Here is a 13,588-nt window from a genome sequence, read left to right as displayed (position 1 = left end):
GTCCCTAGCCAAAAGGTTGCTGTTTGCTACTCTGTGTGGTTCAAGTCCAGCCCACTTTAAAGACTTCTGTTCTCATTATGTGATGCCATCATAGCAGTTGAAATAATCTGAGGTGCTGGAGCTCAGTGTTAATCAGTGAGAAAAGACATTTTCAGTCTTAAAATCTTGGCTTGACAGAGCCCTTGTTTGTTGACCTTCAGGCCATATTCAGTGCTTTTTTTCTCCTTTTTCAGTCTTTTCAGGTATGTATATGAAAACAATAAAATACATTAGTCTTATTGGGCTGGCTCAGTATACAGATATTAATGTATGCTGGATGTTTGTTGACAGTAGTTGTTTGTATATGAATCTGCATTAATAATTGTGAATAAATAGATATTTATGCATTTATTGGTTTTCTAGGTGACCTTAGGAAAGTAATTTCTCCCCTGTACTTCAGTTTCCTCATCTGCAAAATGGGGATAGTAATATCAACTTAGTTTATAAAGCACTTGAACTTGTATGTATAAAAAAGCACTAAGAGCTAGCTATATATAGGTGTCCATGTCACAGTTACCTATTTGCACAAGTAAATGATTATATGCACATCTGCAGAAACATTTAGGATAAGGAAAGACTTAAGTGCCACATTACTCAGAAGCATCAAGCCTGATCAAAAGTTATTTAGTTCAATGAGAGGATACCTGTTGATTTCAATAAGTCATGAAGTAGTGCTTGTGTTGATTTTTTCCAGTCTGTCAGATAACATCATAGCAGTAGTTTGAAACTACCATTTCAAAACTAGTTTAATTTATTCACTCCATTTTATAAGAGGCAAGAAGTTTTTCCTTGTATGAAATCATTAGGCTTTGAAGCCAATTGGTCAAAGGACAGTTCTTTTTTTAAAAAATCTCAAATTTCCTCCTATCATTTTGATTGTAGAACTTCATGGATATATGGTTAGCCTCTGAGCTCTTAAAAGCTGCTTGCTAAAGAATGTCTATTACATGCTACATTATTGTGAGTTCCTGCATCCAACTCAGGCAGAGCTGCATTCTAACACTGCTAAACATTACTTACTTGCTGGTTAAGAAGTTTGATGCATGGATTAGCTCAGAAGAAAAACATGCTGGAAATCAAGTAAATGGTTTAAGAGTATTTTTGTGTACTAAAATGCACTGGTCTTGACATACATTTAAAACAACAAAACAAAAAACATTTCACATTATTTGTTTGATCTAAATCAACTTAGCATGAGTTTGTTGCTTGTAGTGGTATGGAAACCAATATGCAGAATATAGGTTATTTTGCTAATCTTATAACACGTTCTCTAGGGTGAGGAAGCTAAAAACATTCCTGGTGAATCTGTAACGGAAGAACAATTTACTGATGAAGAAGGCAACGTCATCACAAGAAAAGTAATCACAAATTGCCTCACTGTTATGAGTCTTTGTATTCAAGTAACTACTCTTAACATACTTTCTGTTTTTAGAATCAGGAAAAAAATAATCGATTCTTTTCATGTATTACTTCCCACAGGTAACCCGAAAAGTAGTAAGACGTGTTGTTATCCCACATGAGAGGAGAGTTGGTGCAATGGTAATTGGTTGGAGACTACCAGGAAATAATAGTAGAGGATGAGGGTTGTGGTAACTGGCTAGAAAATGCTGCTAAAGGGCTGAAAATTTGCAATTTAACATCAAGCCTTGGCAAAGTTCAGTGCTTGCTTTGTTGACAAGTTGTGCATCTAGATGAAGATAGGACATGGTGTTACCTTTGTAACGTTTGATAATAAGATTTATTTTCAAAGAAGGTTATTTTTAGTTCATCATTAGTGACAATCCTTTTCACCCAAAGTATCAGGATTTTCTTATTTAAAATATTAAAGTTTAAAATATAAGGACTGGGTCTGAACACTCTTCTTTGTTCCTGACCCTCAAACCAAGTATTTCCGTATATGTATTTTTATTTGCCTTCCAGGATCTTTATCCTGCACCAGATACCCAATAAAAGTTCAAAATATATCTAAGGGGAGGCCTGATCCTTCAGCCACTTACCTAAGTAGTCACCTGTAGCACTATTTAAGTAACTAAATGATTGCAGGAGCCAGTGTGATATGAATGTTTTTGAATTACAATAGTTTGCACAAGAGGGGCATGTCCCCAGATACATGGAGATGTGCTTGCAGCAGCAAAAAAAGTAGCGGCACAAGTTTGCGCCAGTACATTTTGCTGCTGCACATGCCCCTACAGGTGCACTTTGGTGCAGAACAAAATGCCCCACTTCAAGGAAACTGCCATTTCCCTGCTTCTTCTGGCTCCCAGCAGAGCGGAACTAGAGGACAGGGGGATCCTCTGGCCAGCAGCCAGAGTGTCTGGCGGGGTGGAAATCATGCCTCTGCCTGCCAGCACATGCTCCTGTGTGTGCTGCACTGCTCTTTGGTGGTGGTTTTTTTGCTACTGGGATTTCCTAGTAGAAACTTTTACCTCCATGTTGCAAATTTGCAGCGTGAAGCACGTTTTAACATGCTGGGCATACGGTTTGTGGTGTTGTAAACAGGAACCAGCCAGGGAATGTCAGGAAAGAATGTCTGTCCTTGGCAGCCAAAATCCATGTCCTTCCTAGGGACCATTTTGTGCCAGCTTCTCTGCAGCTGTATAAGGAAAGGAGGGCTAGAAGTGCTTTGGCCCTCCCTAACAAAGATACAGGAACCACTTACAACTGTAATCTTTGCACTCCTTGGAGCTTAAGAACTGCTCTCTCTCTGTTCCCAATGAGGTACAAGTCATCGTAAAATGGCTCAGAGAGAGAAAAGCGGGGTTATTCCCTACCCCTACATGTACTTATATGCACACATTCTCCCAGCCAGAAGAGCTGACTGAAAGCACAGAAGATATACTGCACCTTTGAAAAAAAATAGCACGCTCCTCTCAGGAGGCTGTAGCTGTCTCTACATTCTCAAATACAGGCTTTGCATTAGAGGTGCTAGTGAGGCTGCAGACTACCTGAGCCATGTCTCAGTTTTAAAATTATCACTGATGTCAAGGGAACTTCTCCCCCCGCCCCCTGAAAGTACCACAAGGCAAGAGGAAAGGAAAAAGAGAATCACAATTTCAGATTTAACTCAAAAGGCTCAGGAACAACTGTTGCCTTTGTGCAGGGTTTAGACTGGTCAGTCTGCCTGATTATCCTTCTATCCCCTCCTCAATTCTTTAATCTTCTCAAACAACAGGATTCTGTTTAGGTATTAAAAATGGACTTGTAATTTCCTTTGAAATAGTTAGAAGCTACAGTTATGTACACATTGACATAAATCACCCACAAAAATAAATTCCACTGATAGCCAACACAACATATACCTCAATCTGATGTGAACTGAGGCATTAATTTGTAGAATAACATTGAGTTATTTTAAATGAATTTGGAATAACTTCCCCTTTAGGCCTGTTCTTTTAAAACACGAGACTGAAACCTGCACTGCTTGTCACTTTCCTAGAGTTTATTTCTTCTGCTGTGGTTTGGTGGTCTTTTTTTGCTGGCTTCTCTGTCCATGCCCTTTCTTCCATTACTAACCTACTCACTCTAAAACACAATTGTTATGAGATATCATAACCATGAAGGCCTAAATCTTCAAAAATGTTGGCTTAATCTGGGTGCCCACCTGGAACACCTAGTAGTCTGACTTTTTTCTGTGAGTGATCAGCATGCACAAATCCATCACAAGTGCAGAAGGTCATCCCTAGAAATTTCATGGTGGGCACCTAGCAAGAGATACCTCAAAGCGTTGATGTTTTTGAAAATTTAGACCTATGTTTTCCAGTTTTTTATTGTATATTTTAAATAATAATTCAAGCCTGTGCTTTTAGCAGCTGAACAGTGTGGTAAAGGCTGTAGATTGTGTGTATCTTCGAGAAGTGTTAATGTGATGCAACTGTTTTTTACTTATCCTATTACAGCTACACAGGACTTGTTTAGAAGCAGGTTTATCATTACAAACCCTTTCTGCCTAATGTGTTGATGTTTATCCCTCTTTATTAAAGCAGGGAGAAGGTTGTAAGGTTAAGACAAAGAAAGAAGTCAGACACGTGGAGAAGAAGAGTTACTCATAACAGCAGAACACTGAACGGTCAGTTTGATTACTGGGTTTTTCCTTTGTTAAGTCTGGAGCAAACACAGTGTTTGTGCACCAGTGAGCACATGAAGTGTTTTCTCCCACTTGCCCAACTCTTTTAGCCTGGGAAGTCCACTGTACAGCCTACATCATGCAAACATGAATTACATTAACTTCACACACAGTAAGTTGGACTTGGCTACCTCATTGTGTTTCAAGTTAAGCACAAGATAAAGTTTATGGAGGACCAGGGCCTAATCTTATTACAAAACGTTTGCAATATTTTTTTTAAAACATATATGGGAGTGGAGTTTCAAGATGCCTGCAGTTCATAATCCATGACATTTCTGTCTATAGTCAGATATGGATATTACTAGTAAATTACTTGCATACAAGTAAATGTAAACAGTGCGCAATAAATGAAGCACTTCTCCCAGAATCAGATCTAAGACTTGTCATGAAATCAATATCCTTGTAAAATAAAATCCAGTAACAAGTGTAAATATTTGCTAACAAATAATCCTTACTAAAATGTTTCCTGTGGATTTTATTGGCCAAAATTTATAGTTATAATGAAACAGCAACTAGCTGTTTATGGTATCTTCAAAAAGGAAAGCTAAACCAGCTTTAAATTAAGATATCATTACACTTCTGCTTGCTACTTTTACAGCCAGTGCAATTATTTTGTCTAGCAACCTAGCAGGTACGATTGTAAATGTAAGAAAGATCAGTCTCCAGGTTACTGCTGTTTGGTGCAATTATTCCTTCCTTGTTATATATTTACTCTATAAGGTTATCTTACTCTGTAACAAGTCTCCCTCCCCAGCACCATCTTTTGTGTTATCGGCAACCTATGTGGGGCGCCCTTGAAGTCCCCTTAAGGTTTCTTGTGTCCCGCTTTCTACTCTCCTGCCATGTCTTGATGGAAATATGATACCAATGTTCTTGTTAGCGGGAGACTGCCTATTGTATTTTGTATGTTGGGGTTCTCTGCCACCCCTATCTTTCTCAAGCTAGGCCACCCTGTCCAAACGCACCAGATAGGGTTCGACTCCGAGGCTTTTGCTCCTTGGTCTTGGTGCTCATGGCCCTCCTTTTCACCCCAATCTGGAGCCCAGCATCCCCAGCCCAGAGGCCCATCCACCGGCCCCACTGCCAGGAAGCTGCAAGTTCAAAGCTGGGCTGCGGCCTCAAACCTCCAGTGTCCCTTTCCAAAAAAACCCAAACCTACACCACAGGTGTACCAGGCCACTTTGGCCTTTTATGACTGCTCTCTCTGGCACCAGGGTCCCCATGCTGTAGTGGGCCCCTACTGAGGCCTCCTTCTTCCCCAGTAGCCTCCCCCAAACCACCGGTTGTTAATCAATCAAAAATTGTAAATAGTCTGTCCATGGGTTATAACTGCCACCAAAATATAATTAAAGAAGGCAGCATGCCAGCTTATGTTTTCTCAGGGGTCTGTGCTTCTGCTCCCCACCATCTGCTACGGTCCTTCTTCTGGGGCTGCTGCCACTTCTCCGAGAGTCCTCAGTAGTTCCCTTCCTGCAGCAGCTGGACTGCTCACCAAGCCTCTGTGGAGCCCTTATACAGACTCCTTTCCCCTTTGGCTCCTGGCCCTTACTGCCGCCTAGCCCTGGGTTTTTACAGTTCTGGCATGCCCCCTTCTGGCCACCTGACTAGCTGGCCAGGCTCGGCTTTTAACCCGCACCTGGCCAGCACGCTGCACCCAGAAAGTTCTGGTCTTAAAGAGACCAACCTGCCTTCTGGTAACAGGGCTAAGGTTCCCTGTTGCACACTCTTTAATTTGTTTGGGTCTGGTTCTTTTTTTAATCTTTTAATTTAGTGTCTCACAATTAGTTCTTTTTCCTACATAGCCTTATGGAGGACAGACTTTAGGGACTGAAAAGAGAGGAAACAGGTGAACAGCACCTGTAAAACTGATATTGATGTCATTCTAAATAATTTACACAGTGAATCTCCTTTGCAGTGACTGGAACGTACCAAAATTGGGATTCAATCCTGTGATGTTCTGAGTATTCTGGCTATTGTTCAGAGAAGTATATGCCAAATTTTTAGCATATGAATAGCCCCACTGGGTGTGCCCCACAAGTGCACACATGCAGTGTGTGACACCTCAAAGCCATTTGAGATGCTGCAAACTGCATGTGTCCATGTGCATCTATGTGTCGTGCTGCTAATTTGCAGCACACTGGGGGGTTTTGGCACCAGGAGATCTCGGTGTCAAAAAAATAAAAATAAACCACCACTAAAAATGGTGTGGCACATGTGGCAGCACCATGCGCTACCCAAAACTGGACCCTGGCTGGACAGAGCCATGCTCTGGCTTCCAACCAGGCTCTGAGCAGTGGCTTGGCACTACTGCTACCACTTCCAGGTCTGCTGCGTGTGGGGGACTTCCGCCACACCCCGTCTGGCTTGAAAGCTGGCCACGGGGGGACCCTGGGTGCCCCCCCAGACCCAGGAGGCACCAGTCACCAAGCTGGGGGGCAGGGGAGGGTCTCCTGCGCATTCTGTGGTAGACCCGAAAGTGGACCACAAGTGCTACTGGTCCACTTCTGGGTCTGCCACCGAGCATGCTGGGGACCCATACTCCCATGGGATGCTCCATCCACCATCTCAGTGTTAACGAGCTGAGCCTGGTACCTTGAGGTACATAGAAAAAAATATATATATATAAAAGCTGTGTCTATGGCCAAATCGTTGAATTTCTCTGAATCTAATCAGACGCTTCTGGTTCAATACGGACAGAGTAATGGGTTGATTCGATTCAGATTCTGAGATTCGGCTGCCAAATCGGGCCGAATCTCCTCCAAATCAAATCAGTGACCAAGGCTTCGTACAGCCCTAACAGTTGCAAGTACTACATGGAGGAGTTTGACCATTTTCAAATAAGCAAGAGAGTATGAGTTATATTTCCCATTTTACCCATACTATTCTTGCTTAACAAATTAAGCCAAGTGGCCAATGAGAAATATATGGTACAAATCAATGGAGCATATCCCTAAACTAATGGCATGTGCTTTACACATAGCCTTAATAAGCTGTGATACTGCATTCCCTATTCTCTTAAAATCAGTAGTTTCCAAGTCAGTGGGAGATTTGAATATGCAGGGAATGCAGGGCCAGAATGTAAATGACCACTTATACCAAAAAAAAAAAAAAAAATCAAGGATTATTAGAGTTGCACTGCCTTTCAAGCAAAGTCAGTGCATCTTTCTTAGAGCCATGTTTCAAAAGCTGTTACGTTTCCATCTGTAATTAAATGTAATGTGTTCCAAATGCTTTTAAATGCCAATTTATCAGGAGTGGAGAATATTGTATACTGACATTTACCATCATACTGAACACTTAACTAATTTATCTTTCTATATATTGTATATCTAGATTTATCCTATTATCAGAGAATGTTGTAATATTAATTTAATTTTTTTTCACATTGTAAAAGAAAAAGTTGAAATTGACCCTGATGAGATATTCTGAAATCATTTCTACTATCTTTTTTCCCCACAGGAATGTGTGCTTTTACTGCCAGTATTTTAGAGAAACAGTCATGGAAGAAAAAAAAAATCAACAGGAATTAAACATTCACTTATAAAGTGTGCGTGTGTTTGCTGCTTCCACACATTAACTGCATGGTTTTTATGCAAAAAACCCCACAAAATGAAAAAACAAACAAACAAGATTAATTTAGCATGAGCTAATTTACAGAGCATGGACATTCACTTTCATTCACAGGATTGGAGAGCGTGCAATTAACAATTCAGTGTATATACAAGATGCCACGCTGTTAACAGCTTATTTCAAGCAATTTGATGTCATCACAAAAGAAATAAATTCCTGTGACCAGTGGGGACATAAGATGATGAAATGATTAAACCACAGAAAGACACTAAAATTATTAAATCCACAACAGCTCGCCTTATTTTTCTTGGACCCAAACTGTCAGGGTATAAAACACTATTTGTTTCTTTTTTAAACATCAATAGTTTTGCTGTAAATAAATAACACTGTATAAATTCTAACAGAAAATAAAATAAGTGTTGATAAGGCACTGCCTCGTAGATCACAAACAGAATATTGCGACTGTATTGAACATAACAGGTGTCTCAAATAGCTACACCTACAGGGATATTCTGAGTGCATCTTCACAGATTCTTGTATATTATCAATTATAATGTTTGTATATGCAAAATGCTAGCTTGATTTTAAAAAAATCTTTAAAATCTACTGCAAAATTTAAATGATTCCCAAAATGAGGAATTCTGTAGTTCTGTGAAAATTTTTCTTCAGAGTACTAATATTTTGATGCATGTGTTTCACCTTATTTTGATTAAGTCTTTTCCAGTTTTGCAAACACTATACTGCAACATGAAAAATACGATTTTATCTGTAAACACAAAGCCCTTCATCTAATACTTGTTGCGGTTGCCAATTTTTCAATGAAATGATCTAAAAACATAACATATACAGTAGATGCATTAGGGGGTGTGCTATCTGTTCTCGCTTTATACTGGGGTAATGCTTGCAGCTTAAGAGGTGGGTTGGTGCTCTAAGGAGCACAAGTTTTGGATATTTTAAAATGGACTGAAGAGAAATTATTAGCTAATAGACTGGCAGCACGCTGTAAAATTATTACTGTATTGTGTACTGGCTATAAGATGTAGAATCTTTCAGTAAGCCAATCATCTGTAATCATTCTAGCAGTGTAATATTAGGTTGTTAAGGCTGCTGTGTTTTAAAGGGCATTTTTATTTGGGTTTGGTGAAATCTTTTAATTTGTTGATTATATTCACATGAAAACAGCACTCATTGATAATAGCTCTAATGACATATGTATGAAAACAACAAACACTGGATGATCTAGTTGATTATTTAAGCATAAAATAAATTGTGTTAAAACTCTTCAGTTACGTGGTTTTTAGCAATCTTGTTATCCCCATTAGAATTATGCCTTCAGAATGTTAAATAGTCATTGTATTGGCTTCTGTTACTCCAGCACTTTCTATGTGTGATAGCATGTCCTAAACTTCCTAGTGGGAATGGACATTATCTGGCATGCTTTCCCAAGGTGAGTTGAATGGGACCAATGTAGCATGCATCATTACCTGTGCATGATACATCTACATGTATGCTTTACTGCAGAGTTGACTAATTAGCTCTGCAGTAAGTGTCACCATCTACACGTGTGCCTGTATTGGGGCATTGTAAATTAGTAACTCTACCATAAGATAGTACTGTCTGGGACAAGTACTACACTAGAGCAGAGTAATTTACACTGCCTCAATGCACATGTAAACTGTGACCAGAGCTAGCTGGGGTACAAGGGTGCTACAGTGTAGGGGCAGCCTGCCACCTAACCACATACTGTACTACCTTCATGCCCCAGCCAGCCCCTCCACCACCCAAAGCTGCAATCCAAAACCAGGGGCTGACCCCCACCCCTCCTCCAAGCCTGAAAGAACAGTGTTAAAATAAGAACTATATGACTAATGTAGCATATTACACATCATCTACCTTATTTCCTCACATATGGCACACACCTTTTTTCCAAAAAAAAAAAAAAGCCACTTGAAATTGTAGTGCACATTATATGTGAGAAACATAGTAAGAACAGTTTCTGCCACATTCCAGGAAAACATTAAAATAAAATCTGTAGGGAAGCATAGGAAAAAGAACAATGTGCAGGCTCAGCTCACCAGCTGCTGCTACTCAGTTACATACAAGGAATTTTTTTTGGCTTTTTTCATTCTGCCTTTCAGAATCAAGGTGCATCTTTTACTCTGGGGCATGTTCTGTACAACAAGATACAGTATAGGATAACACCAGAGGCATTTTTATTCTGTTTCACATAAAGTACATGAAAGATACTACTTACAAACAATTTTATTCCTAACACATTAATGAAAACAAAAGTGTTCCTCCTGGATAATCATAATGAATAATGAATAAAGTAATACATATTTTGTCTAATTTATGACACTTACTGGTACAATACTCATTTCTACTGGTCACCTGAGGGAGTTTGCAGGGCAACCACCACCTCCTCCTCATGCTCCAGTAGAACACAAGTACTTATTTTTGAAATCCACAGTCCAAGGTAACACTATGTATTGCTATAGCAGCATGTTCACTGTTGTGTGTCAGTCTCCCCACAAGAGCTGTAATTCTCCAAGACAACATGGGCTGCAGCTTACTAGACTGTCTTGTGGACACGTCCCATTCCCTTCTGCTATCAAGCAACCTGGTCTCCCTCCCATTTGTATATCTATGACACCCCTGGGGCTACCATTGTATACACAGAAAAGTAATCACCTTTTTCACTGTCTTATAATGCAAATGGAATATGGAAACAAAGATAATGAGCACCATGTAAGCAAGCCAGAGGCTGTGAACTACAACACTACAGTCTTGAGTTCCTCTTTAGCTTTTTTATATTGGCAAGTGGAGGCAGATGAGGTGTTGTCAGTTTTATTCATAGATCTCCCCTGCATGGTCCCTTTTCAGGGTTACTGTTTGGATACAATGACTGCAGCTGTATTTACTGAATGCAACTTCGGTTTCTGGAGGAAAGCAACTAATTTTCTATCTTAAGACTGCATAGGATGCTCCTAGATTAGGGCTGTGTGAGGCTTCGGTCAGAGCTTTGGATCCAGAGAAGCTTTGAACACTTTGGTGTCTGAAGCAGTGTGTCTGGATTGAGGCCCTGGCTTCATTAGGCTTTCTGAAGCGGTTTGGAGCTTCTGAAGCACTTCAGAGATTCAGCCATAGGGTATAATGGGGAAACAATGAAATATCTATAACTTTGTTGTTTTGTCTGATTTGGATGAATTTTGCAGGGTTTGTAGCCTCTGCTGAGCGCATGAAGCCTGTCAAGTTTCAAGAAGATTGGTGCAGGCAATCGGGGAAACTGCACCCCAAATTCCTGAAAGCAAAACTGTTGTCATGCGTATGTGTTACATCACGGGGGGGATGATCATCTGTGTGCCTTTCAATACTTATTCCATTCCCTCATGGGACTGTATAATCCAAGTGGCTTGAATTGCCCTGACACTGTTATTACCTTAATAGCTCTAGTGAAATGTGCCATTCAATTGTATTATAATAATCAATATATATGATATATACTGACCAATTATAACACCCAAAAAGAAGCTATCCACAGCTGTGCATGAAAGTAACCATTACGTGTTTAATCTCTGAATTTGGCCTACAGAGCTCATATAAATTTAATAATGAATCTAGGCAGCACTGTAAACTTATTACTGTATTATGTATTGTCTAGAAAATGTAGGATCTTTCAGTAAGCTAATCATCTGTAATCATTATGGCAGTGTAATTAGCCAGCATCAATCTGTGTAACTTACACACTGAGGGAGTTGAAGGGTGGAGTTATGGCAAAAATTGGCATATTGATGCTTTCCCTACAGCTGTCTAGAGTTACATCTCTAGAGACCTACTAAAATAACGATTTTGCGGATTTCCTGGAAACAGTGAAATCTGGCATTGCCCATGAAGGCAGGTAATGTCCGTGCAATCACGAGATCCCAAAATAATAAGAGGGGCCCCGCCCCTCACATTTGCAGCCAATCATTGGCATGGGGCCTGCCACAATCAGCCTGTAAATATAGTGTCTGGCCCTGCAATCTTCCCGTGAAATCAGACAGCCGCCTCCTTGAATTAAGTAGACCCCTACACATATCCTTTCAAGGACTCTGGGAAAACACCTTGAGAAGGACTTCTCAAAAAGGAAAATTTTGTTTCTGGTTGCCTCCCTAAAGAGCAAAGCTAAGAAGCCCCAAGTATAAGAGGCAGGTAGGGCAGGAGCTTGTGCTGTGCAGAAGAAAATGCACAAAAGGATTTTTCAAGTTTGGGATCAACTTTGAAATTAGTTTCTGAGTATCTCCATATGAATCTTCCAGAGTTTTCTAATCACTAGGGAGAGGAGTCAAGGAGGTCTGTATTTTCCAGAATCTTCAAGAAAGGGTCATGTCTGTTTACTGCATAGGTGGAAGGCAGCATCATGAAAGTTTCTTATAACAGACCCAAATCCTGATAAAACCTGCCCCACCTCTGCGTGTATAGATAGCTGTAACTCAGTTGAACCCGTGAAGTTCCAGTACAGATGGGGGAAAGCACATTGCAGACCCAGCAAAGGCTGCTTGTACACAATACAGTTGTGCTCCATGGAGGCGCATATTGTCCCAGAAAAAGGGTAGAGAGGCTGGTGGAGCTGTAAATGCAAATACCCTGGCACTTCACCTCTGAGACAGTGGTAGCAGCTGTGGAGTATGTTTGCTGTCATTGTGAAGCCTAATTTCTTCCCCTGAACTACCTGTGATATCCCTGGCAGGCAGCTTGGTCTTTAGATTGTTTGCTGTATTCCACAATTTGACACACACATATTTGTGTGAAGGGGTCAGAGTTGAGGTTGACCTGGGCTTCTTACTTCTATAGTTCCTGCTATAAAATGTGACATTTTCCTTGAATAAGGAGTTTCTTGGGCTTAGTTTTTTGCACTGTGTATATTTAAGCCAGGCACTAATGTGCCAAGAAAAGAAAATTGTGCAGGACTTTACACTTGTCCTTGTTGAACCTCATGAGATTCCTTTTGTCCCAATCCTCCAATTTGTCTAGGTCACTCTGAATCCTAGCCCTACCTTCCAGCATATCTACTACTCCCCACAGCTTGATGTCATCTGCCAACTTGCTGAGGGTGCACTCTATGTCATCTTCCAGGCTGTTGATGAAGACTTTGAACAAAACCAGTCCCAGGACCACATCCTGGGGCACTCCACTTGATACTGGCTGCCAACTAGACATTGAACCATTGATTACTACCCTCTGAACACAATGCTCCAGCCAGTTTTCTATTCACATGATGGTCCATTCATCCAGCCCGTACTTCCTTAGTTTGCCTGTGAGAGTGTTGTGGGAGATCGTATCAAAAGCCTTACTAAAAATCAAGGTATACCACATCCTTTTGTCTCCCTGCATCCACAGAGCCAGTCACCTCTTCATAGAAGGCAATTAAGTTGGTCAGGCATGTCTGGACCATGGTGAATCCATGCTGACTGTTCCTAATCACCATTTTCTCCTCCAAGTGCTTAGAAATGGATTCCTGGCAAATCTTCTCCATGATTTTTTCCATGGACTGAGGTGAGACTGACTGGCCTGTAGTTCCCTGGATCCTCCCTTTTCCCTCTCTTAAAAATGGATGCTATGTTTGCCCTTTTCCAGTCTTCCAGGACCTCTACTGATTGTCATGAGTGTCCAAAGATAATGGCCAGTGACTTTGCAATCACATCTGCCAACTCCCTCAGCACCCTTGAGTGTATCCCTTATAGCCCCATGGACTTGCATATGTCCAGCTTTTCTAAATAGTCCTTAAGCTGTTCTGCCACTACTGAGGGCTGCTCCCCTCCTCCCCAAACTGTGCAACTGTGCAAGCCCAGTGCAGCAGTTTGGGAGCTGACCTTG

General features: G+C 40.7%; 1 protein-coding gene across 4 annotated transcripts in view; it reads left to right on the top strand.

The window, feature by feature from the left end:
* Positions 1-9,017, top strand: part of ANK3 (ankyrin 3) — a 380,097-nt gene extending 371,080 nt beyond the window's left edge. For 2 of the 4 annotated variants that reach the window (XM_019538622.1, XM_019538625.1), the window contains 2 exons: positions 4,020-4,105; positions 7,622-9,017. In XM_019538622.1, the coding sequence (XP_019394167.1) occupies positions 4,020-4,088 (69 nt within the window). In that variant the 3' untranslated portion in view covers positions 4,089-4,105; positions 7,622-9,017. Of the gene's footprint in view, positions 1-1,313; positions 1,398-1,518; positions 2,826-4,019; positions 4,106-7,621 lie in introns of those variants that run through there. The other 2 variants (XM_019538623.1, XM_019538624.1) reach the window with 1 other exon arrangement.
* Positions 9,018-13,588: the final 4,571 nt, after the last annotated feature.

Source organism: Crocodylus porosus, unplaced genomic scaffold (assembly GCF_001723895.1).
Source record: "Crocodylus porosus isolate Cpor-Errol unplaced genomic scaffold, CroPor_comp1, whole genome shotgun sequence".
NCBI lineage: Eukaryota > Metazoa > Chordata > Crocodylia > Crocodylidae > Crocodylus > Crocodylus porosus.
The sequence above is the reverse complement of the archived record's forward strand: the minus strand, read 5'-3'. Positions and strand labels throughout refer to the sequence as shown.